Raw genomic sequence first — 27,616 nt, 5'->3', positions numbered from 1 at the left:
AAGCTTGAAGCGAGGTAGGAATTATTAAGAATAAACGGGCTTGTAAATTGTAATTCCATATAAATGTGCTCATATTTACCCGAGAAGGTTAAAAGTTTTGATGTTGTTAATATTTATGAATGTGGTTCTCGGCACCAATATAAAAAAGAATTGGACCACTCCATCTCTTTCCCATGGGTGTCGTAAAAGGCTGGATAGGCTTTTAAACTTGGGATTCTTATTGTAAGCGATGGGCTAGCAACCTGTCACTATTCGAATCTCAATTCTATCAAAAAGCCTAACAGCTGAACGTGGCCTGCCAGTCTCTTCAGGACTGTTGGCCCTGTCTACTTTTGGTACTAGCGTTACTAGGCGATGGGCTAGCAACCTAGTCACTATTTGGATCTCAATTCCATCAGGCAGCTGAACGTGGCCATACTGTCTTTTCGGGACTAATGGCTCTGTCTACCCCGCAAGGGATATAGACGTGACTATATTTATGTATTAATTTTTTCTCAAAAAAGAAGAAAGTTTAATCCAATAAATTTTACTCTTATGAATAATGGCCAAGTGCGAGACGGACTCTCATGAACTACATGATTAATTTTGTTTTAATTTTATTTTTGTACAAATTACCTTTTTTTGTATTATATTGTTTTTTTTTTCATTTTTTCACTTTATAATTTCAGTTCGGGGGGACTGTCTTTTCACTACTTTAGAAGTTGATATTACACAAATTAATCAATAAACAACGTAGAGCCAACCGAAATAGAACACTTCCTTCAGGATTTAAACCTACGCGTTTCTGGTCATTACACATACACCTTAACCACTGAGCCATGAAGGCGTGAATGTGATGACTTGAATTCATAAGTCTTCGCTGAACGCTCAATTTACCTTACGACTTATGTTCTTTGTACAGTACTAATCTTACAGAGTTAAAGTTGGTTTATATGTTAACATACATAAATACAATAATAATAAAATATTTATTTACAAGGAGAGTGTGGAGGGAAAGGTCGGAGTGGGAAGACCTAGACGAACGTATCTTGATCAAATTATGGACGTCCTGGTAAAGGGTCAGGTCAAGAGTACCCGAAACCGCCGAGCTTGCATGAAGAGAGTTATGAATGTGGATGAAGCGAAGGAAGTGTGCAGAGGTCGTGGCAAGTGGAAAGAGGTAGTCTCTGCCTACCCCTCCGGGAAAGAGGCGTGATTTTATGTATGTATGTAATAAAATATTTAGATAATGTATACATTTACTCTTACAAATGAAAATAGTAATAATGAAAACCACGGCGGACGGCACTTTTGACGGCCTCTGTGGCGCAGCGGTAGTACGCTTGTCTGTGACACCGGAGGTGCCGGGTTCGAATCCCGGCCAGGGCATGATGAGAAAAGAACTTTTTCTGATTGGCCTGGGTCTTGGATGTTTATCTATATAAGTATTTATTAAGAAATATAGTATCGTTGAGTTAGTATCTCGTAACACAAGTGTCGAACTTACTTCGAGGCAAAATTCAATATGTGAAAAAAAAATTCGAAATGAAAGTGAAAGTATGTAATATGAAAATCGAGTTAATTGTAGCCGTAGGCGAATAAACTCGTGTGCTTAAACTAGTACTATCCATATTCCATTTGTTTGTGACGGCGGCGTTCTTTGTCACTTTGTGCTTGGTACAAATACTGGCAGCTCTTGACTTTAATTAAGTCTGTGACTTGTCTAGTAGGAAGTGCTTGCGACACGGTACACAAATCGTGTAACTGTTCAATTAGGATATTTTTTTAAATAGCGGATTAGGTGTAGTTGAATGAAGCGTTTCAGTCTTTTCATTATTGTTTGCACTGTCTTTCAGGGGATATCGACGTGACTTTTGTATGTATGTATTTTTTTTGTTTGTGTTTATCTATATATATAAAACTCTTCCGTTACTGAGTGACTGACTGACAGACAACGCACAGTCGAAACTACTGGTCGTAGACAGCTGAAATTTGGAATGTAGGTTCCTTGGGATATGTAGGGGAGCACTAAGAAAGGATTTTTGGAAATTCAACCCCCAAGGGGGGGAAAAGGGGTAAAAACGTTTCTATGAAAAATCTTATTCCTTGGGTTTATAAACTTGAAACTTGGCATGAACACGTACATAGGCAAGTAAATATGTTTGACATTATAAGTTTTTTCAAACTACCCTCCAATCGTGATTTAGGGGGTCCGATTGGGTGACTGATTTATTAACGCACAGCCGAAACCGCTCGGTATAGGAGTCTGAGATTTTGAACAGAGGTTCCTTTAGTAACATAAGTGAGCACTAAGAAGGGATTTTTGAAATGTCAACCCCCAAGGGGGGGAAACGGGATAAACTGAGCCGGGGCTGCGGGAAAGTTCTAACGAGATACCGTGGCCCCGGAACGCAAAGGGCAACTGAAGGAACGAGGTGGGTTTTAGTCAGTAAAAGTCTGACACTCCCTTCCGTTCCACCCAGAGCGGGAGAGGTCATTTGATGATTTCCCATCCTTAAAAAAAAAGACTTTGTATGACAACTTTCTACTAATATTATAAAGAGGAACAATCTATTTTTTTATATGTTTGTTTGTTTACACATGTAATCGATAAACTCCGAAACTACTGAATCGATTTCAAACATTCACCATTAGAAAGCTACATCATCCCTGAGTAACACAGGCTATATTTAATTCCAGTTGTAACAAGATTTCAGCCTGTGGAAGAAAAAGCCCTGTCGAGATCATTAAAAAACGCTATATATAACCGAATTACACGTGGGCGAAGCCGCGGGCGGAAAGCTAGTATATGTATAAATTCAATTTTTTATCTGTTTGTACTTAAATTTATACAAATATCGGTTGAGATTACGGAAGGTCGGCCCTTGAAACAAATAAACTTAAAACAAATAAAAAAAGAGTCGTTTCATTTATTTATGGATTGGATATATATAATTTTTACGTGTGGTGGCATCAATAGAAAAAAGAATGGGACATCTCTTTCCCATAGATGTATTTAAAGGCGAGTAAGGGATAGGCTAACAAACTTGGGATTCTTCTTTCAGGTGATGGGCTAGCAACCTGTCACTTTCTGAATCTCAATTCTAGCATTAAGTATTCTCTCGTCCACATTCTATTCTAAGTTTGGATATTGACGTTGTGAAGTTGACGTTATTGAAGAAAATACTGCAGTGCAGTTTGTTACCGCTTTTTCTGCACTGACGCCTTGGAAGCGGCAGTAAACTTAGTTTTAAGTAATTTATTTGACGTCAAGCAATGTTGTTAAACCATACGTTTTGACAATTATTAAGCGATATGAAGTATCCTGTACCTAATAATATACCATACCTAATAATGAATAAAAAATACCTAATAATGAATAAAAAATTTGAATTTGAATAAGCCAAACAGCTTAACATGACCTTTCAGTGTTTTCAAGACTGTTGGCTCTGTCTACCCCGCAAGGGATATAGACGTGATGATATGTGTGTACCTATGTATGTTTTTCAAGTGCAACAAAGTTAAAAAAAGAAATAACAATATCATCATCAAAATTTCAAAAGTTCGTGAATGATCATTCATTCCGTGGATTGCAAAATATTTGTGCCGTGTCATAGCGGCGTTTACGTCAAAGACAACAAGAGTGCTTGTTGTCAAAGACTGCCTCAAGAGCCGTGATGATGACCAGGTTCTGACGCAGTTTTCTTCAGATGCCTCTCCTATTTGCATAGAACATGAAAAAAATGGGATAGGGCTAGCAAAAAATTTAAATATAATAAGAATATAAATTGTATTTTACCTAGTCACATATCTTCTATCTTCTATCTTCTATATATATAAAAGCGAAAAACGCTCACTTAGGAATCACGAAATCTCGAAATCTAATGAGCCAATAAAGATGAAATTTGGCAGGAAGGTAGACTTTAACTAGGAGGGATCCACTAAGAAAGGATTTTTGGAAATTCTGTTCCTAAGGGGGTGAAATAGGGGTTGCAAGTTTGTATGAAACTTCGTCATTTTTAGTGTGGGTTACGCGGACGAAGTCGCGGGCAACAGCTAGTATGCATATAATCACGTCTTTATCATCAGGCAGAGCTGAATTAAAAAGTAGGACAGGGTCAAGTTGCGAATGTCTTAAGAAGGGGAGAAGTTAGGAGTACCCGTAATCGTCGAATATGCATGAAAAGAGTAATGAGTGTGGAGGAAGCGGGTGAGGTATGTGACGATCGTAGCAAGTGGAAATCCAAAGTCTCTGCCTACCTCAATTCCCATTGGGGTAGACAGAGCCAACTGTCTCGAAAGACTGATAGTTCACGTTCAGCTGTTTAGCTCAATGATAGAATTGAGATTCAATATATGAAGCGACAGGTTGCAAACTCATCGCCTAGTCTCATCAAGTTCATAAGGTTTCCCCTTAGTCGCTTTTTACGACATCCATGGGAACAAGATTGAGTGCCAGGAACATTTATTCATCCATATAATCATGTCTGTATCCCTTGCGGGGTAGACTGTCTTGGAAGGCTGAAAGGCCACGTTCACCTGTTAGGCTTTACATTTATATTTTTAACTAGCTTTTACCTACAGCTTCCCCGCGCGAATTTAGCGCCACCTCCAAAAAAATACAGGATTTTACCGAAATGAAAAGAGCCTCGTCAAGACTCGTATTAAACACTAGCTGTGCCCGCGACTTCGTCCGCGTGGAATAGTTATTTTGGGCATCATTGAAGTCCTCAAGGATGAATATTTTCCCCGTTTTTTTTTTCACATTTTTCATTATTTCTGCGCTCCTGATAGTTGCAGCGTGAAGTTATAAAGGCCTTCCTCGATAAATGTTCTATTCAACACAATTTTTTTAACCAGTACCAGTAGTTCCTGAGATCAGCGCGTTCAAACAAACAAACTCATCACGTCACGCAAAATTTTAAGAACATTAGTTTAGTAGTAACAAGTGATGCGGTAACAATTAAACAAACTTACTTTTGCAATAACTTTTTATATTAAGCAGTTAGAATTGGGATAACGTTGATACAAAATTATTACAACAATAACGTCTGAATCGCACTATTTAAAATCTGCTAAATAAATGACGTATTTTTCTAAATCATTCTGTTGTGAACTTGTATATGGACAATTTATCAAATTCAATGTCAAGTTGTAACAAATGTACACCTCCGTCAAAAACAATTGATTCTGAAAACAGAAAAAGATTTACATACATACATTATGATTACGTTATATCCCTTACGGGGTAGAAAGAGCCAACAGTCTTGAAAATACTGATAGGCCACGTTCAGCTGTTTGGCTAATGATAGAATTGAGATTCAAATAGTGATAGGTTGCTAGCCCATCGCCTTAAAGAAGAATCCCAAGTTTATAAGCCTATCCCTAAGTCGCCTTTTGCGACATCCATGGGAATGAGATGGAGTGGTCCTATTCATAAAAAGATTTTGTAAGTCATTATTAAGGAAGTCCTTGAGAAAGCGTCGGTGGTCGAATTGGTAAGGTTAAAATGCGTGTGACGCAAAAAGGCAAAGGTCGAATCCCATGGAGCTTTGCATGCCTTTCTGAGCAGTCAGCAATTATCCAAAAAAGCTCGACTGGCTGTGCATAGGGGCGTGTTGGTCCCGACATTAATGTATGGGAGTGAAAGTTGGGTATGGCAAAAGAAGCACGAAAGCAGAATAAATGCAGTGAAAATAAGAGCGTTAAGGAGTATGATGCGTGTGAAATTGAGTGACCGGATAAGGAACAGCGTGATAAGGAGAGATATACAAGGAGACGTTGGAGGGAAAGGTCGGAGTGGGAAGATCTAGACGACCGTATCTTGATCAAATTAAGGACGTCCTGGTAAAGGGTCAGGTCAAAAGTACCCGAAACCACCGAGCTTGCATGAAGAGAGTTTTGAATGTGGATGAAGCGAAGGAAGCATGCAGAGATTGTGGCAAGTGGAAAGATGTAGTCTCTGCCTACACCACCGGGAAAGAGGCGTGATTTTATGTATGTTTGTATGTATGTATGTAATCGTTCACCATGAACGCTCCTCACAGCCTTGATTAACAAGAAAAGTCAACATCTACTTACTTCATGTTTAAATGTGTTAACTTTAACTTCAGCACCTATTTTTCTGTTAATGATATTCTTTACATCCTTTAACTTTCTTACATCACCCGGTTTGAATTCACCACCAGTGAGTTTACCACCTCGATTAACATTATAGTACAATTCTATAGCTTTTCTGAAGTAATCTACATCATCTCTGATGGGATCGGCTCTGGTCGCACAACTACCATGGTTTTCAAACTCATGCTTCCAAAATTGTATGTTTGTGCTTCTTTTTAAAATTGAATACCAACTTCTCTCAAGTTTGTTCATCAGACCGTTTGTTTTTAGCCTCTGTGCGTTAAATGTGTAGTTAGTTGTGTCACATCTTTTAGGCACAAAATTTCTGCCATTCATAGATGGCCACAAACCATGAATTATCCACTCTGGTGGTTTGTTTTTATTGATTTGTGCATTATTCTTCACCTGTTCTTTGAAAGCGTAGCCGGGTGACCAAAAAATTGCTAATTTAAAATGTTGGAAGCAGTCTTCGGCTGGTGAATTGTTGTCCACACAATTGTCTCCAAGGCTATGATGTCTTTCTGAGTATCGGCGAATGAATAAAGATCTGCAATTGTAAAAAAAATTACCGAGTTCAAATTTCTGAGCTTTAATTTTATTGAAATTTCAATTGAAATTTCAAATTGCTGAGAGAGACAGTCAAAATTCTTATTATGTACGTAAAGAGCTATGATAAGTAATTTATAATTTTTTTACTAAACCAAAATTTACATCTGCATTATACGTGATACCGTCTATGCTAATATTATAAAGCTAGAGTGTTTGTTTGTTTAAACGCGCTAATCTCAGGAACTACTGGTTCGTACTGAAAAATTCTTTTTGCGTTGAATAAACCATTTATCGAGGCTATTAAACGCTGCAACTATAAGGAGCAAAGAAATAATGGTATATGTGAAAAAAACGGGGAAAATTATTTATCCTTGAGGGCTTGAATGATGCCCAAAATGACTATTCCACGCGGACAAAGTCGCGGGCACAGCTAGTAATGAATAAAAATTTTGAAGTTTAAATTTTTTTAATTTTGTGTTAAAAGATAAGTGTCAAAAATAATTGTGCAACGTGGAATACGATGTTGTAATAGTTTAAGTTCGATTTCAAAACTTTAGTACCAACGTTTTCCTCGTGGACCAACTGATACGCACAACTAGTTACTACCATTATTTGCCTACTTTCGGGACTATTTTCGGGATAGACAGAGCCAGCAGCCTTGAGAAGACTAAAAGGCTACGTTCTCGTCTATATTCCTTGCGGGAGAGACAGGGTCAGCAGTCTTGAGAAGACTGAAAGGCTACTTTCAACTGTATGTCTAAATGATGAAATTGAGATTCAAATAATGACAGGTTGCTAGTCCATCGTCTACCAGAGGAATCTTAGTCGCCTTTTACGATATCCATTAAAAACATATGTGGAGTGGTTCTATTCTACATGCCGGACACCACACGGCACAACAAACTTATAACAGATAATATCCCAAACGATAAATTACATATATAATAAAATTACTAAAAAAACACTTACACTTTTTTATTTTTTAACGATGAATCAATCGTAGCTGTGTCACAAAACGTTAAAGACGATATAAGGAGCACCCAAGATGTCACTGGTAAATACATTGTTGATGATGTTTATGTCTCTGGGTGAGGTTCAGTCACTCTTCAATTAATGTTATTGATATATTTTTCGTTTTTATATAAGTACACAAGTTCAATAATTACAAAATCGAAAAATAATTCATGGCGCAGTGTCGCCTGTTCAGAAAACAGAGTGATGTCGCCATTAGTGTTGCCGATTGACAGTCCACTATCGATAGTCTATCGATAGGCTGTCGATAGTTGAGTAAAAGCAAAAGTGTCAATAGAGCAGTTGCCGAATATACTATACCTATATACTATAACGAAAAATAAATAAACTATGTATTGAATAGCTCAATACCAAAAGCACTACCAATAGTATCGATACTATCGATATCGAATATCTGTTTATCGAACAGGCTGTCGATAGTGAACTGGATTTACCCTTCCTCCCCTTTCTACGCATCTTTCCCCTCCACTTGTCCTACCCCTCCTACCCCTTCCTCTCCCCCTTTCCTTCCTTCTCCACTCCCTCTTCGTTCCCTTTCTCCTCCTACCCCTCCCTCGATACCATCGATAGGGTAGTTGATTTTCGAGGTCAACTATCGATAGTAAAACTATTGAAAATTTGACAATGCTATTCGCCATCTTCCGTCCCCTTGCGCTGCGCACGCGCTGGTCTGTAGTCTCTGCCGCTAGAGAGATGGCGCTAATAGTTGTGTTGACCGGCCTTGGAATCACCCGATTCGAATTTATAAGATAAATGAACAAGTTCGAAATTTTCGCTTCTCCTGGGAATTATGGGTATATGTGAATGAAGCTTCCCTGGATGTCGCCCGCTTCGATCCTTATACGCGCCATTTTGTTTTGTTTGGATGAGTTTTCACTATTCTCTCCAAACGCCACTTCAGCGGTGGTAGATCATCATCAGCACCAGAATGCTTGAAATGAGCTGAGATTTATTAACCTGCCAAGTGGTTCTCATTTGCAGTTCTGATATATAAATATATATTCTCTCGACCACAATCAATTTCGTTTTCAATCTTCTGGGTGATACATTTGAAACTGTTTAGAATTATACTCGGCTAAATTTGATGGTTTGACACTATCTGCTTCCTCCTGGCTTTAGTCCCGGTAGCATCCTCACCACTCTGGAGAGGAGCGTAGGGTATGCCTTTGACCATGGATCCTTGATTAGGTGAGTCAGGTTTTTACACGAAGCGACTCCTTTTTGGCCTCCGCAATCTTTGCATGTAAACCTGACTCGAATTGGATCCGTGGTTACACATCCAGTTGCCTGAATGTGCAGGTTTCCTCACGATGTAAGAGCATAGGTTAATTCAAACTAATGTACCTACATAACTTTAAAAATAGTCATTGGTTCATGGCCGAGCTTGGATTTGAACCTGGGCCTTTCTGCCCATGGTTTGACACTATATTTATGCATAAGTTAGAAGCACAGTTTTTTTTACCAAATATATCACTTAATCACTTTTTCCAATTAAGTAGGTATTATAAAAGAAATAACGTAGCGCGTATCTACTTTGGATCTTTTGCTGTCGGGCCCGCGAGCCGGATTCGAATTATAACTATATCCTTTAGTTGTTCAATTTATACTAATGACTACAATCAGAATTTGGAAAATAGGATTACTAATGCTAGTATAGTCTTATGTAAAGGGATTTATCAATAAGAAGTGAGGTTTTCCTGGACAGTCAGGAAAATACTTGCAAAATTTGAAACGTCAATGACAAAATATTTATAATAATAATGCACATATTATTATAAATATTTTGTCATATATAATATAATTCAATATAACATGATTGACGGCCTCTATGGCGCAGCGGTAGTACGCTTGTCGGTGACATCTGAGGTCCCAGGTTCAAATCCCGGCCAGGGCATGATGAGAAAATAACTTTTTCTGATTGGCCTGGGTCTTGGTTGTTTATATATATATTATAAGTATTTATTATAAAATATAGTAGCGTTGAGTTAGTATCTCGTAACACAAGTCTCGAACTTACTTCGAGACTAACTCAATCTGTGTAATTTATCCCGTATATAGATAGGTATTTATATTTATTTATTAATTTTAAAATTATTAAAGAAATACCCGATGTATAGCCACTTTGATTTATCTAAGTATAAATTTTTAATTAAAAGATAAAATAAATAATTTAAACTTTCCACATTGAATGCACCACATAACAACACTGCACTGAAAACCAAGTAAGTCCTACTTATGATGAAAAAAAATATATATATACAATTTTCTTATCTAATCGTGATGTCTAACCGCTCTGAGCATAGCCAAACACAAACAATCGTCAGTGATAATACATACGTCTATATCCCTTGTGGGGTAGACAGAGACAATTGTCACGAAAGGACTGAAAGGCCACGTTTAGCTCATGATGGAATTGAGATTCAAATATTGACAGGTTGCTTGCTCATCGCCTACAAGAGGAATCCCAAGTTTATAAGCCCTTTGTTACCTTTTACGGCATCCATGGGATCTTTCCCATGGTTGGAGTGGCACTGCCAGCCACTGATAATTTTCATTAAAATTGTGCCGTGTGGTTCCCGGCACCAATAGAAAAACGAATAGGACCACTCAATCTCTTTCCCATGGATATTGTAAAAGGCGACTAAGGGATCGGCTTATAAACTTGGAATTCTTCTTTTAGACGACCGGCTAGCTGTCACTATTTGAATCTCAATTCTGTCTTAAAGCCAAACAGCTGAACGTGGCCTTCAAGTCTTTTTAAGACTGTTGGCTCTGTCTACCCCGCAAGGGATAAAGACGTGATTATATGTACACACATACACACATACACATGGTCACGTCTAGGTATATCCCTTGTGGGCTAGACAGAGCCAACAGTCTTAAAAAGACTAAATGGCCACGTTCAGCTATTTGGCTTAATGATAGAATTGAGATTCAAATAGTGATAGGTTGCTAGCCCATCGCCTAAAAAAGAGTCCCAAGTTTGTAAGCCTATCCCTTAGTCGCCTTTTACGACATCCATGGGAAAGAGATGAAGTGGTCCTATTCTTTTTTGTATTGGTGCCGGGAACCACACGGTGATTATATGTATGTATGTAAAATTCTCTATTAATTACCTGGTCCTCTAGAATTTACGGTCATTCGAACTAAGTTAATACTAATTCTTTCCCCGATAGTGCAGTGATCCATGTGGCGATTAAACTCTGCGAAGGAAACTGGTTCAGTGCCATGTCGTCATTTAATTTGTTCAAGTAAAGTTTGTCATTTGATTTCATTTGTAGTCGCTTCGAATTTACCGGGTGCCGTGTGGTTCCCGGCACCGATACAAAAAAAAAATAGGACCACTCCATCTCTTTTCCATGGATGTCGTAAAAGGCGACTAAGGGATATGCTTATATACTTGGGATTCTTTTTTAGGCGATGGGTTAGCAACCTGTCACTATTTGAATCTCAATTCTGTCATTAAGCCTAACAGCTGAACGTGGCCTTTCAGTCTTTTGATGACTATTGGCTCTGTTTACCCCGCATGGGATATAGACGTGATTATATGTTATGTTTTGAAGTGTTGTAGTGAAGTAAAGCGTGATGAGGTAACAATGAAACAAACATACTTTTGCAATTATAATATTTAGTACTTGGGATTCGGATAACGTCGATACAAAATTATTAAAACAATGATCACACTATTGAAAATCTGCTGAATAAATGACGTAATTCTCCAAATCATCCTGTGGTGAATTCGTATTAGGGCAATTTATCATATCCAATGCCAAATTGTAACAAACATACACCTCCGTCAAAATCAATCGATTCTGGAACAAAAAATGATTTTGTTAGTAGCTCGAGTCGGTAAGGTGGCCGGTTAAAATGCTTGGCGCAAAAAGGGCACAGGTTCGAATACCACCCCGGCTATAGGTACTGTTACGGGGTCCGAAAAATGTCTCTTTTTAAAAAAAGAAATTTATAATTAAACTGTTTATTTTGAGAACAAAATACAAAGAATAGAAATTAAATTATGAAATTGTATATGGAAAGAATGTCGAGAACGGACTGACTCAATCAAATCATGCTAAAACAAATGTGTAGTAATAACTAGGTCGCTGATGCAGTGAATATGCGTCAGCGATATTATTTTATAACATTTAGGGGTAAATGCTATCGTAACACCCCCCCCGTTAAGATCGAACATCACCTGAAGGGATGAGAGATTACAATTAGAGGCTCATGACATTCTTTCAAAATACAGACTTAAGTCTACTTAAGTATATTTATTCTAAGTATTTAATATTACATTACAATTAATTTAATAATAAGGTTTATAACTTTATATAAGCTTTTTTTTTTTATATATATATATAGGATAAAGTATAGGATGAGTTTTAATACACTCTTAATGAAGTCTAAGATTAGAATTTGCATAAGAAATTCGATAAAAGTTATTAAGTAAGTAATATAATAAATCAGTAGTAACTATAATTGAAGTGTTATCAGTAAGTATTTTTTTTTTATTTACTTAATCTAAGATATTCCTTTTTGTAGGTATTGGTAAAGATCTCACAGATTCTTTATCTGATGAGTCTGAGGTATACTCAGGTCTAGGTGAAATATCTTTTATTGACTTAACACTTCTCTTGGTTTTCTTATTATGACATTGGTTATAAATATTAATGCAACAACCCGAGCTTTGAGAACATATGTATTTTCTACTTTTATATAATAGGTATAACAATATTATAGTTGTAATTACATAAATCAGTGAGATATAATGAGTGCTATACTTTTCTAAATGAGTGGGTTGTTGGACTTTATTCAGTTCTTTCTCAAATTCATTTAGATGTAAACTAGCTTGTAGCAGAGAATCAAGGTTATTTACTTCATTAAGTTTTACAAACGGTAGCTTAGAAATAGAAGTGTTTATCTTATTAGAGACGCAACAGTCGTCATTGACAATATTATAACTAGATATAGAAATAGATATGTTAGAGGTTAATGTATCAGTAGCACTAAAAGATAAAGTTTTATAAAAAGCTTGACATGTTTTGGGTAGATGTAAAATACCAGTTCCGAACAAGATTTCGTCTACGTTAGAATAAGGCTTTTCACACGTTATATGTCCTTTACCCGGTTCTGATTGCACGAAGATCCACCTGTCGTTAGTTATCTTCTGGAAGAAGTCTATAGAGCCGTGTAAGAGTTTTGTTTGGCACGATTTGGGTAACTTTTGAACTACGTCGGTTAACAGTACTGTCTCACACACTGGGTTGGCTATAGACGAGTAAACGTTTTTTAACGCACATACGTAACACTGGTTTTGTATCACTTTACACTCTTTAACATCATCAAATTGTGAGTAAAATAATCTATCTACAGTTATTGCCAAATATGGTTTATTAGGTGCAATTAGAACATAAGTATCAGGAGTCTGGCTGTTATAGGGGGTAGGTAAAGGGATAGAATGAAATAAATTATATGTTTGAGGCAAAACGAGAGGAACTTTTACTACAATAATTAACTTATTATCATGGAGATAACATATGATATCAGATACATTAATTAGCTCATGAACGTTTTGCAGAGTAAAAGATACTGGCAACTCGGAATGTTTAGGTATATTGTTTTTATATAGCTCAAGTTCTTCATAAAGTCGCTGTGGACTGAGTACAGTCGGGTGCAAAATATTCATTTTACTAAATAATATTGCGTTATTCAGGTCATCGATATCGAAAGATAGAGACATTATTATACCTTCTAGCGAATGGAGTAGCAGAGATAATTGAGACTTCATTTCTAATTTATCGTTTGAATTTGTGAGAGTTTCAAAGGCTTTTTCTATGATGTTTAAGTTATGGTTTAGTCGACTCTCGTTTTCTTTTATTTTTGACATTGTACTATTGAATGTAGATACTGTTGATTTTATGACGTGGATATTATCTTGCATAAGATGTGCTAACTGTTTTTCGCTCGACTGTACTTGATTTATTGCGTCGGTGTATATAATTGCGTCACTAGCATCTAATGTTCCGAAGAAAGTTTTTAATATCGAGCCTCCTAAATCAACTAATCCGCGTTTAGAACGTTTTGTTTGTTGCACTTGTACTAAATAAGATATTGAAGAAAACTTTTTTACGTTGTTAGCATGTTGGGACTCTAGAGAATTAAGAGAGTTAGTACAGTCTGATTGGATTTTCGATGATGACTGAGAAGAGACACAATATTTAGAAATTCTTTCAAATAGGTATTCCACGTTATCTAAATGAGGTTGAATATGAGACAAGTCGATGTACGTTACAACATTCCAACTATCGTGGATAAACTTAACATCTAGAGATTGATCGAAATAAATTCCTGGACTGCTGGTTATCTGCGTTATATACGTGCTCCCGTTCACTGTCGTGGCAAATCTGTGGACAATGAGACATACACTAGGAGGCGGGTTTTATTTCATCATAATGATAACGAACGTGTCTTCTATTTATAACTACAGTGACGGTGTGATTACCGTTTATTTTTATTATTTTATAAGGGCCTTTCCACACGGGTGAGAGAGCTTTATTTTGTTTATGGTGACATCTTATGTAAACCATATCACCCGCACTATATGTTATTGGTTTAGAGTGGGAATCGTAATATCGTTTCGACCTTTCTTTTGAATTTTGAATATTTGTTATAGCCTTTTGACGGCTGTAATAGAGCCTGTGGTTTAATGCTCGAATATAGTCAGTGTATGTACTGTTTTCGAGCCGATCTATGGATTGAGGTATATACGGTTTAAAACCCAATAAGAGTTCAAGTGGAGGGTAGCCCGTTGTGGAATGGACATTCGAGTTATAAGCTAACATTGCAGTATTTAAGTATAAGTCCCAGGTATGGGAATTTTCTTCAATATACGATCTAAGGTATTCTTTTAAGGTCGAATGGCTTCGTTCAAGTGCCCCGCAAGTTTGGGGATGGTGTGCGGCTGCGAATATATGTTTTATGCCAAAAAGACGTTCTAATTGTTTTAGTACATCGGAACAGAAATTTGTTCCTTGGTCAGTGACAATAATTCTAGGAATGCCAAGGTGAGAAATAAAATGAACTAACCGTTGAGCGGTTTCTTGGGCAGAGCAAGTCAACATGGGATAAGCCTGGGAATATTTGGTTAAGTCATCTTGGAATGTTAAGATAAATTTGTATTTGTCGAAAGTAGTTTCAGGTAGTGGTCCTACTACGTCAAGAAATATTTTTTCTAAAGGTTTATTAGCGGTAGAGGTAATAATCATAGGGGCCTTGTTAGTTTGTCGCAATGGTTTGTTTATTTGACATGACTTGCAGGCTTTCACATAGTTTTCTATGTCTTGGCGCATGTTTTTCCACCAGTATATTGTTTTAAGTTGGTCATACATACGTGTTATGCCGGGGTGTCCGGCGGAGGGAGAATCATGATGGTCCTTGAGTATTTTTGGTACTTCGACAGGTGTGGGAAAAGATATGTTATTGTGATATACGTGTATTTTGACACCTGTGTTATGGAATAGGAAAGATAGCATATTATAAATTTTAAGAAAGGAAATTTTATTAAATGGGTCATTAAAATCTGAGATTGCAAATTCTTTTTCTTCAGAGTACCAGGTGGTTATCATATCTCTGTAGTCTCTGAGCATATTAAATATGTTTTTATATGATATTTCATCATAATGATGTACTCGTAAAAATAAATGGGTATACACATGTTTGTCGTTTTTGGTACTGTAAAAAGTGTATAATTCGCGTGCTACGTCGCGTATGTCGGTTACATCATCATTTTTAGATAGTTCTATGATTTCAGAGCAGTATGGAATGGAATCGTCTAAATCAATGGCAGAGGGGTAAGTTATCATTTTACATTTGGTTTTGAGTAAGGATTCGTTATGTTCTTCTATTATTGTATCGTAAATAGTGTTGGATTGTTGACTAATTTGTAAGTATTTTTCATAAGTTTCAGGTGATACGGAGGGAATTTCGGGATCAACAGCAAGGACAGGGTTGCGGGAAAGAGAGTCGGCGTTACAGTTCATCTTGCCTTTTTTGTATATGATTTCGTAATCATATTCCTCTAGTTTAAGGCGCCAACGGACAAGCTTAGAACTTGGATCTTTGCAATTAAACAGCCACTGCAAGGGTCTGTGGTCTGTTACTATTTGGAATTTGTGACCGTAGAGGTATGGGCGGAAGACTTTAGTACCAAACAATATGGCAAGGCATTCTTTTTCAGTTGTCGAATAATTTCCTTCAGCTTTATTAAGAGTTCGGGAAGCAAAAGCGATAGGGAGATCTTTATTAATTTCTCCTTGCGATAAGATGGCTGAAACAGCGTAATTAGAGGCATCAGTGGTAAGTATGAAGGGCTTAGTAAAGTCTGGATATTGAAGAATCGGTGCAGTAGTTATTTTGTTTTTAAGAATATCGAATGCATTTTGTTGTTTGGATAGCCAGATGAACTTAACATCCTTTTTTAGAAGGTTTGTTAAGGGCTTAGTGATATGTGAGAAATTTTCGATGAATCTACGATAATAACCGACTAGGCCTAGGAAAGACTTAATATCACGGGGACTTTTGGGAATTGGAAATTTTTGAACGCATTCAACTTTCTTTGGATCGGGTTTCACTCCTTTATCAGAAATGATATGGCCTAGGTATTGAACTTCTTTTCTGAGAAATTCACTCTTATCGGGTTGAAGTTTTAAGTTGTGTTCTCGTAATTTAGAGAAAACGAGCTTTAATTTTTGGATGTGAGATTCAAGGTCATGGCTAAAAATTACAATATCATCCATATAAGTGAAACAGTGAATTCCTTGTAATCCTGAAAGTATGACGTTCATTAACCTCTGAAAGGTAGAAGGGGCGTTACGAAGCCCAAAGGGCATTCTGTTAAATTGGTAATGTCCTGGTTGACCGGAAACGCCCGGAACACTAAAAGCAGTGTTCTCAGCATCAGATTTATGCATCCTGACCTGATGAAAGGAAGAAGCTAAGTCGAGGGTTGTGAAGTATTTACTATGACCCAACTGGTCTAGGATGTCGGTTATATTTGGAATGGGGTAAGCATCTCCTATAGTAATTTCATTGAGTTTACGGTAATCAATAACAATGCGCCACTTCGGTTTTCCTGAGGCGTCTTGTTTTTTTGGTACTACCCAAATAGGGGCAGACCACGGGGAAACAGAGGGTGAGATTATATCCTGATCTAACATGTTCTTAATCTGACGGCTTACTTCCTCTTTATGGCATTCAGGGAAACGGTAACTTTTTACATGGATGGGACTTTCGGTGGTGGTACGGATTTCGTGTTGAATTGTTTTTGCAAAAGACAAATGATCTCCTTCGAGATAAAAAATATCATGGAATTCGGAACAAAGATTACGTAAAGATTTTTCTTCCTCTTCGTTCATGTGTTCGCAACGAAGCGCGGACTGAACTAATTTTTCTCGTTCTAAACCAGAAAGAATTTCAGTTGTGTGGTTTACGAACTCTATATCTTTTGCAACTCCTTGTTTAGGACACTCTAATATATAAGAAACGGGTTCTAAGGTAAATTTAACGGGTCTAAGTATTATAAGAAACGGGTTCTAAGGTAAATTTAACGGGTCTAAGTATTACTTTATTTTCTGATGTATTTAGAACGGATAGTGTGACTTTACCATTTGGTTTTACCTTAGTAAGACATTTAGAGAAATATAAATTAGGATATTCTTTAATTAATGAAGTAAGGATTAAACCTTGTTCTAACTCAGGGTTAGTGACAAAACATTCGACCAGCATTTCGGTTCGTGGAGGAATAACGTAAATAGGTTCAGTGGTCTTGAGTTTAAAATACAATTCGGGTTCGGAGGAGAAATATAATTTAGATTCCTTATATGATATGGTTGCTCCGTTAGATGACAAGAAGTTTGAGCCGATTATGCCATCATAAGTAAGATTTACATTGTTAACTACATGGAAATAAAATGGGAAAGATACATTAGCATTTAATTTCAGAGATAACATAATTTTTCCTTTCGTCTCGGAATGAGAACTTATATCATTGATGCCTTTAAACTTAACTACACTAGGTTCGATGTTAGAAAGGTTGGATAAACTAGTTTCTTTAACCATGCATATTGAACTACCTGAGTCTACGAGAAGATTAAGAGGTTTATCGGAATGAGACGTATAGACTTCTATATAAGGGAGAAATGTTTTGTTGATCTGGGATATATCGTAGACCATTGGACAGTCTTCTGGGATATTTAAAAATTCGTCAAATAAATTTTCAGGGGTCGTAGAGAGAGGGTTAGTATTAAGATCATTTTGTTTGGAAATAGGAAAGCTTGTAATAGGTTTAGAAATATAATTTATATTAGATTTAGTAGATACAGGGGACTTAGACATATAATTAATGTTAGATTCAGTGGATACAGAGGATTTGGACATAGAATTAGATACAGTGGGCTTAGAGATGGAATTAGTATTAGATTCAGAGGATTTCGAAGAGTTATTGTCACTGCCAATGGCACATCTGTGTGAAATAGAAAACAGCGACGACCTTTTATGATGATCGTTACCAATGGGCTTAATTGCCGAAGTAGAAGATAACGATAGATTAGATACAGCGGATTTTGAGTTTGAAGTAGTATTTAATTTTGTATGATACATGCCTACTTTTTCCGATTTACGCCGGCATGAATACGCAAACCGAGGATTTAGTTTAAATTATCGTTATTTTCAACTTCTTCATGGCACTGTGGCTCCGATATTTCTACTCGGTTATCAATGAAATTTTGCTGATATGTAGTATTTGGACGAAAATTATTTTGTCTAGAGTTATTATACTGTCTTTTACGACATTGAGAAATATCGTGGCCAAAGTGTTTACAATATCTACACACAATAGGTGTGGAATTAAATTTCGATGTAGACGGAAAGTTATTATTTGTAGCGTGTGCCGGAATTTGAGAAACTTGAGCGCGAGGCGCATCACGTTTCGCTTTGGTATAACATTCCGATTCCGAGTGACCTGATTTGTTGCAATATCTACATGTTTTATTACGGATATTACTATGACTGGAAAATGATTTATTTAAGTTCAAAATTTTTTCCTCTTCAATAGCTAGGTTAATTGCTAAATTTAGATTTTTAGGATTACGACACCTGACAATGTTACTAAGGGCAGGTTGAAGCCCTAAAGTGAAAGTGTACATAGCAAGGTCTTCGGTCATAGCAATGCGACCAGCTATCTCTTTTTTCAAACTTTCAGAGTTGTGTATCTCTGACTGCAAGCTCGTGAGGCAACTTTCGATACGCAACGCATATTGGGCAACAGTCTCATTAGGTTGTTGTTTACAAGACTGTAGCTCTAAGAGTAAATGATTGTAATGTTTACGTTCGCCAAAATTTTGTCTTAGAAAGCCTTGTAATTCATCAAAATTTTCAAATATTTTGTTAGAGCAAGCGATCTGAGCTTTGCCTTCTAACTTAGAAATTATATATTTTAAAAGCAAATCCTTCTGAGGGTTACTGGCTAACTGTAACGCATTTTGACAGTTAGTCAGAAAGGCAGTGAGTGTTTCACGTTCGCCTTTATAAGAATTAATAAAGTTACATAATACTTGGATCGGGAATTCGGAAATGCAGCCAGAGTTTCCTTCAGACTTAGTAGACATTGTTAAATAAAAAGGAAAACAAAAACACAGGAAAAAAAAAGAAAAAAAAAATATTATTGGCAATAACAAAAAAAAAATAATTTTACTCACAATGCCGCTATCAGGACACACGATTTCATCAGGAACTTGTTGAGGTCACGACGATGAGGATCACGTATCACCACTCTTCGGGAACGCGCTGAAGGTAGCTCGCTTGACGAATAGTGTGTCTATTGGCAGGCTCACTTAGTTAAGTAAGGCTTACTGTCGCAACAGGATACAGGACTGTCCAAACTGGAGACGATAAGACCGTGTAGTCTTCGTTCTTCAGTATTTTAATTACGCCACGCCAATTATGCCACGGAGTCCGAAAGATGCGTAGCAAATATTTTGGAACACCCGCGATGGATTGCTAGCGGAGCATATATCGATAGAGCCGAAAGAGTCGATAGAGACAAGATTATAACCTTTGAACAGGATTTCCCGGGAGCTCCACGCTAGCAATCCCACTTCTGACACCACTGTTACGGGGTCCGAAAAATGTCTCTTTTTAAAAAAAGAAATTTATAATTAAACTGTTTATTTTGAGAACAAAATACAAAGAATAGAAATTAAATTATGAAATTGTATATGGAAAGAATGTCGAGAACGGACTGACTCAATCAAATCATGCTAAAACAAATGTGTAGTAATAACTAGGTCGCTGATGCAGTGAATATGCGTCAGCGATATTATTTTATAACATTTAGGGGTAAATGCTATCGTAACAGTACCAATGACTATTTTCGACGATATGTACGCATTAGTTTGAAAACTAACCGATGCTTTTACGGTGAGGGAAACATCGTGAGGAAACCTGCACATTCAAGCAACGTTCATGGTGAACGATTACATACATACATGTAATCGTTCACGTTATCCACAGTTTTAATCTATACATATAATAAATCTGTAGAAAGGTCAATTCTGTACATTGAAAATATTGAAAAAATAAATAGCAGGGGGTGTTACTGGATCGATACCAAACACAAAAATGTGATTAAAAAAATTTTTGTCTGTCTGTCTGTATGTTCAGGCATCACGTGAAAACTAACGGTTCGATTTTGATGAAACTTGGTATAATTATACCTTATTATCCTGGGCGTAAAATAGGATACTTTTTATCCCGAAAAAATAAGAAGAAAAAAAAATCTTAATTTTTCAGTTTATCCATAGACGTTGTTCTGTAGAACCGCGAACACACGTTGCGTTACCCGCAGTGGATTTAGCGCCGTAACCTGTAGCGCCTAAAGTCGGCTTTGGCTTGAACCGTTTGCTGCACAAGCGGGCCGCTACTAATTACTATGAAAAAAATACTACATAGCTACATTAATTCCTATCCAGCTGAAAATGAGTATAATTATTTAAAACACAATCAAAAGCATTATTTCAAAATTCCCCATGATTCCGGTTTAAGGAAAAAAAATTACTCACGGTCAAAGGTAAAAAATATATAGTATCGCAATTTTCTTTAAAACGGTAAGTTTTTCAAATCGGAAAATTACCTCAGACATAAATTGTAGATCATAAAGTTATGTATAAAAAAGGTATCAATAATTTTTTTCAACAAAGCTACCGTTTCTGTGATATAACGATGCAAAAAGTTGCAAGCGTCATAATATGCATCCGTTTCCTTGCCACCTCTAAGGTAGTGTACTATTAGCGCGTTTTTTTTAACATTTTTATTATTAAACTTGAAAAAGTCTGAAATAGGTTAGAATAAACACGTGTTTTCACTACGCAGTGGCACTCAAGACTAACTTTCGCATTTATTATTTCAAAAAATAGAATAACCCTAAGTGAAGAAAATCATCTTAGGACAATAATAGAGATTACAATTATCAAATTCAATGCAATAATCAAATTAAAACTAAAACTACTTTTAAAAAGAAAGAAAAAAGATGACTACAAACTAAAATTTAATTTATAAATTGTACAGTCCTTGCATAGCATCAACATGCGGGAATGTGCCCAGAAGGCTGGCAGCATTGCCAATTCGAATGGCAATGCTGATTCTCTGAGCCAGATAATTTCCAGCCCTCCGGTCAAGAGATACCTCAATTAGCCTTTTCGACAATTGTCGGAAAAGCTGATGGGCAGATAGGCTCCCGGTCCCAGAGTTTCTACCCCAAAAGGTTCAAAAGTATAGATATTACCGATAACTACATACATACATAAAATCACGCCTCTTTCCCGGAGGGGTAGGCAGAGACTACCTCTTTCCACTTGCCACGATCCCTGCATACTTCCTTTGCTTCATCTACATTCATAACTCTCTTCATGCAAGCTCGGCGGTTTCGGGTACTTTTGACCTGACCCTTTACCAGGACGTCCTTAATTTGATCAAGATATGTTCGTCTAGGTCTTCCCACCCCGACCTTTCCCTCCACACTCTCCATGTATATCTGCTTAGTCAACCTGTTTTCATTCATCCTCTCCACATGACCGAACCATCTCAACATACCCTTTTCTATTCCTGTAACTACATCTTCTTTCACATCACAACATTCCCTTTTCACTGTTCCTTATCCGGTCACTCAATTTCACACCCAACATACTCCATAACGCTCTCATTTCCACTGCATTTATTCTGCTTTCGTGCTTCTTTTGCCATACCCAACTTTCACTCCCATACATTAATGTCGGGACCAACACGCCCCTGTGCACAGCCAGTCGAGCCTTTTTGGATAGTTTCTGACTGCTCATAAAGGCATGCAAAGCTCCATTCACCATGTTCCCCGCGTTCACTCTCCTTTCAATATCACTATCACACTTGCCATCTGATGTAAACTTTGATCCCGATAACTACATATTTGCGCCTTTTGAGGTTTTTTGCCTCATTTGAAGCAGAACGGCCTTAGATTTAGTAACCTGAAGATGAGACGGCGCAAGTGTGTCGACACAAGTAGCATCCCACACCAAAGGCCGCCCCAATCTCCAGGGTACCAAAGTCATACCATCCGGTCTCTTGGCATCATCCCGAGCCAGACCGTTTGGTTCTAGAACGGCTGGAACATGGATGGTGGCAAGAGCACGGAGGATTATATCATTTAGGGCGGCATGGCGCCCTAAACGGCCGGCACTCCTAGGGCATGAGAGGCCGTGGTGTCCATAGCCGACAACGGTATCCCCGCAAGGACAACTATTATTAAAGACTTACGGTATTTCATGTGTTGAGCATTCTGAGATAAAGCAGCTATACGACTCTAGCCACGTACACAATTAAACAGAGAGACAGATGTTGTCTCAAGGTTTCACTACAGTATAAATGAAGGGACTGGGTTTCATTATACTTATGTATATTTTATATTTTGAATTCAAGTTAAAATTACCGACAGAACAATATTTTTACTTATATTACTGCTACATAGAGTATATACGAGACGTGCTTTTTGCATCGTAATACCTCAGAAACGGTAGCTTTATTGAAAAAAAAATATTGATTCCTTTTTATAGATATCTTTATGATCTACAATCTATGTCTGAGGTAATTTTCCTATAAAACTTACCGTTTTGAAGAAAATCGTGAAAATCCCATTTTCTTACCTTTGACCTTGGGTAATTTTTTTCCTTAAACCGGAATCATGGGGAATTTTGAAATAATGCTTTTGATTGTGTTTTAAACAATTATACTCATTTTCAGCTTGATGGGAATTGATGTAGCTTCATTCCTATTTTTTGGTCTAAATTGACCGGACTGAAAATAAAATGGAGAAATAAACCATCTACGCGAAGACCGACATCCGCGCGGACGGAGTCGCGGGGGAAAGCTAGTCTATAATATAAAAACGAATCGCTAAATGTGTTGGTAAGCGCATAACTCAAGAACGCCTGGACCAATTTGGCCAATTCTTTTTTTTTATATTCGTCGAAGCTCAAGGATGGTTTTTACGGCGAAAAAATACCAAATAATTGCATGAAAAACCTTAAAAACAGTCCTTTTCTTTATCCCATACAAACGTTTTCTAACTAATACGTACAGTCAATTTGAGCTTTATTGCTTATGTATAAAGTTCACTATTGTCTAAGCAATGTAGGTCTAATAGATAGGAACAAAAAACTGTCATATTACAAATCTTTTTGACAGAACGAAGTCTGTTGGGTCCGCTAGTTAATGATAAAAGTCAACAACTTACTTTGCCTTATAAACTTGGGATTCTTCTTTAAGGCGATGGGTTACCAACCTGTCACTATTTGAATCTCAATTCTATCATTAAGCCAAACAGCTGAACGTGGCATTTCAGTCTTTTCAAGACTGTTGGCTTTTTCTACCCCGTAAGGGATATAAACGTGATGATATATATGTACGTATCTACTTACTTTATATTTAAATGTGTTAACTTCAACTTCAGCGCCAATCTGTTTGTTAATAATATTCTTTACATCCTTCAACTTTCTTACATCACCCGGTTTGAATTCACCACTAGTGAGTTTACCACCTAGATTAACATTGTAGAACAATTCAATAGTTTTTCTGAAGTAATCTACATCATCTCTGATGGGATCGGCTCTAGTCGCACAACTACCATGATTTTCAAACTCATCCTCCCAAGATTGTATATTAGTTTTATTTTCTAAAATTGAATACCAACATTCCTCAAGTTCGTCCATCAGTCCGTTTGTTTTCAGACCGTTAGCGTCAAATTTGTTATCAGTTGTACCACATTTTTCGGGCACATCAGTTCTATTATTCATAGATGGCCAAAAACCATGAATTATCCATTCTGGTTTTGTGTTTATTTTTTTTATTTGTGCATTATTCTCGACTTTTTGCTTGTAAGCGTAGCCTGGTGACCATATAATTGCTAATTTGAAATGTTGGAAGCAATCTTCAGCTGGTGAGAGGTTGTCCACGCACGTGTCATTACTTGGAATTTCTTTTATCATTTTGCTGTTGAATCTGCAATAGAACTTTTTATATTTATTATGTGAAAATATCCGGGGCAATTTTTTTTAGCGACTAAGCTACTTTAATAGCGACGGCCTTTCAATGTCGTAATTAAACAGAAATTGACAAAATTATTTGTTATTCATAACGAGCTTATATTTTCCCAAAAACAAATTTACACATCCGTATTAGTAAGACTGAATTTAAGAGTAGTAGAGTAAGAGAGTGCCGTGTGGTTCCCGGCACCAATGAAAAAAGAATAGAACCACTCCATCTCTTTCCCATGGATGTCGAAACAGGCGACTAAGGGATATGCTTACAAACTTGTGATTCTTTTTTTAGGCGATGGGCAAACAACCTGTCGTTATTTGAATCTCAATTCTATCATTAAGCCAAACAGCTGAACGTGGCCATTCAGTCTTTTCAAGACTGTTGGCTCTGTCTACCCCGCAAGTGATATAGACGTGACCATATGTATGTATGTATGAATATAAGAGAGTGTACACAATATTAGTTTAACCGAAAATATCATTCTTCCCGAAGAATGAAAATGAAAAGAATGAAAAGAAAGACTATAGGCTCCCTCCACCCCGGAAGAGGTATAGACATGTGGCTAAAATTTCAAATTTATTACTGTTAAAATTTCAAACTTGGATATCTTATTCTAAATGGGTATATTTGACTATTTGGTTAAAACAAATCATGATAAAAATTAAAGTTAACGGCAGCAACATTCGTAAATAACGTTAAAAATAACTTACGATATTTTAGTATTGTGATTAGTAGAACTATTATTACTAAATAATACCAAAGAAGGCGCAATAAGTAACAGTAAAAACGTAAAAGGCAACAAGGTAAGCAATGGTAACATTGTTATTTCAAAAAATCACAGCAGTGCAGCAAACTAACTTATTAAAACTATAACATGTAGTTGTTATAAATTTATTGCAACACAAAATCACACTGCACTAAAAAATCTAGTTCTTAAATATAATGATGGTGAAGGAATAAATCTCGAAAGTATATATATATGCCTTATCTAATCATAATACCCAACTGTTCTGTACATAGTCAACACAAACAATCGCCAGTGATAATTTTCATTAAAATTGTCTTAGTTAATTACCTGCTCCTCCAGAGACTATAACGGCCATAGAGTAACTGGAAGAGACAAGCCCCTGTCGTATGGCACACGACGCTATATTTATCACGAAAGAAACTATCGGTGTTTCGCTTTTTATTGTGACGTAAAACGGGACAGCGATAGTTTTTCTCGCGATGAAAACGACGTCCCGCGTGCTTTGCTACGGCAGAATTGTATATGTACTCGTATGTATGTGTATATGTATACGGAACAAATTACACAGATTGAGTAAGCCTCGATGTAAGTTCGAGACTTGTGTTACGAGATACTCACTCAACGATACTATATTTTATAATAAATACTTATATAGATAAACATCCAAGACCCAGGCCAATAAGAAAAAGATCTTTTCTCATCATGCCCTGACCGGGATTCGAACTCGGGATCTCCGGTGTCACAGACAAGCGTACTACCGCTGCGCACACAGAGGCCGTCAGCCGCAGAAGACTGATTTGACCTAAGATCGGCCTTTTCATTTCCATACCTTAAAGGTAAAAACAATAATAAAATTTCACCGAATATAAAGTTGTATTTAACTTTTGTTTTCTACCTAATGTATGTATTTTTCAGTTAGCATGTGCACTTTATCGCACCTCCAATTTAAAGTTTTTTTCTGTTTGGTCAGCTGGTAGACTGGTAGAGAATGCCAAACGGCATTAAGTCCGCCTTTTGTATATTGTTTTTTGTGCAATAAAGTTTTAAATAAATAAACTTTCAATTAAAAAAAATAAATAAAAATTAAGTAATAAGTAATTCCTATACAACAAACATATTATGACTATATCGGGGTAGATAGAGCAAGCAGTCTTGAAAGACTGACAGGCCACGTTCAGCTTTTAAGCTTAATGATAGAATTGATAGTGGCAGGTTGCTAGTCCATCGCCTAAAAGAGGAATCCCAAGTTTACTAAGGGATAGGCTTACTATCCCTTAGTTGCCTTTTACGACATCCATGGGAATGAGACGGAGCGGTCCTATTCATTTTTTTTATTGGTGCCGGAATCTACACGGAACTGTCAACATACAAAAAACGTATTTTTTAGTCTTGAGTGGTCTTATTATGGAGTATCATTAGATAAATTTATGTAAATGATATCTTATAATAGAACGAAACGGTACGTTCCGTTTTGTCGCAAACTCTTAAACAATTTTTAAATCACATCTAGTCAATTTATCTCCCGCCAAAGATGGCCAGAATTCATTAAAATTTCTCATTTGAAGGCGTTTCAAGAGTCTTCTACGTAGCTATTCGGAATGCATTTCACCCAGTTTCCAGCTAGATTGCAAGGAACATTTTCCGGGTGTTAAATCTTAAGTCTAGATTGAGACGTAAATTACTGTGGAAATGTTAAGATTCATGTTATTGCTAGAAATAATTACCACCACAGGAAGCCGTGCGGTTTTCAGCCCTTTAGAATAATAACCACTCCATGTCTTTCACGACATCGTAAAAGGCGTCTTAGGCTAATAAACGTAGCAACATGTCACTATTCGGCTCTCAATTCCATCATAAAGTTATACAGACGAACGTGGCTTTCAGTCTTTTCAAGACTGTTGGTTCTTTCCACTCCGCAAAGGATGCAGACGTGACTATATGTATGTATGTAATCCAAGAGAAACGTGTTTTAAATGTAGTCTAACAACTAATACGTACACAATAGATAACAAAATGTCTGATCCAAAAAGGATATAGAATTCTCTAAATGACAAATAGTCACTATCACTGCAATTTTTTTTTTTTTTTTTTTTTCTTTTTTTACGACGATACTATATTTTTATAATAAATAATAAATACTTATATAGATAAACATCCAAGACCCATGCCAATCAGAAAAAGTTCTTTTCTCATCATGCCCTGGCCGGGATTCGAACCCAGGACCTCTGGTGTCACAGACAAGCGTACTACCGCTGCGCCACAGAGGCCGTCAACTCTGACTTCTCTGACTGTATGTTTGCGCTAATCTCGGTAAGTTGTGGACGAATTGTGTACATGTTTGAAATGTTAAAAAGACGGTTGTCTGTGGAAGGTTTTATTTATAAATGCTACCTTTTCTAAGCCGGGACAGGTCGCTGGTTAAGGAAAATTACCAGAAACCCGTTAAGGCTATGATATTAGGTTAGGTATACTTTGAGTCGGACTGAACTATGTATTCGCGATTCATCATACGCGCAGTGATTGGCTGATGTCGTGTGACGTTCTTCGCTGCTATTGGTTGAGCGCGTCGTC

The 27,616-nt window shown here is 36.9% G+C and overlaps 3 protein-coding genes across 4 annotated transcripts; all 3 read right to left on the bottom strand.

Annotated features, from left to right (window-relative positions):
• Nucleotides 1-4,963: 4,963 nt before the first annotated feature.
• LOC106143261 (ribonuclease T2) lies at nt 4,964-9,903 on the bottom strand. Of its 2 annotated transcripts, none has more exons than XM_013345306.2 (4): nt 9,787-9,897; nt 7,618-7,752; nt 6,061-6,646; nt 4,964-5,169 (listed from the first exon to the last, which is right to left on the bottom strand). In XM_013345306.2, the coding sequence occupies exons 2-4, from the start codon at nt 7,710-7,712 to the stop codon at nt 5,041-5,043; spliced, it is 810 nt and encodes a 269-aa protein (XP_013200760.1). In that variant the 5' UTR covers nt 7,713-7,752; nt 9,787-9,897; the 3' UTR covers nt 4,964-5,040. The 2 variants fall into 2 exon arrangements, with proteins under 2 accessions (XP_013200760.1, XP_013200759.1); XM_013345305.2 differs by having other exon boundaries at nt 4,965-5,169; nt 7,618-7,847; nt 9,787-9,903.
• Nucleotides 9,904-11,290: 1,387 nt separating this feature from the next.
• On the bottom strand, nt 11,291-25,235 carry LOC106143271 (uncharacterized). The gene is made up of 3 exons (XM_013345318.2): nt 25,008-25,235; nt 23,679-24,258; nt 11,291-11,492 (listed from the first exon to the last, which is right to left on the bottom strand). The coding sequence occupies exons 1-3, from the start codon at nt 25,115-25,117 to the stop codon at nt 11,364-11,366; spliced, it is 819 nt and encodes a 272-aa protein (XP_013200772.1). The 5' UTR covers nt 25,118-25,235; the 3' UTR covers nt 11,291-11,363.
• LOC132903052 (uncharacterized) lies at nt 11,647-14,080 on the bottom strand (the record flags this gene model as incomplete). Its single annotated transcript, XM_060950311.1, has 1 exon — nt 11,647-14,080. A coding segment is annotated over one exon (1,887 nt), but the record flags the coding sequence as incomplete, so codon positions are not given.
• Nucleotides 25,236-27,616: the final 2,381 nt, after the last annotated feature.

Source organism: Amyelois transitella, chromosome 21 (assembly GCF_032362555.1).
Source record: "Amyelois transitella isolate CPQ chromosome 21, ilAmyTran1.1, whole genome shotgun sequence".
NCBI lineage: Eukaryota > Metazoa > Arthropoda > Insecta > Lepidoptera > Pyralidae > Amyelois > Amyelois transitella.
This window is presented reverse-complemented; position numbering and strand designations above follow the sequence as displayed.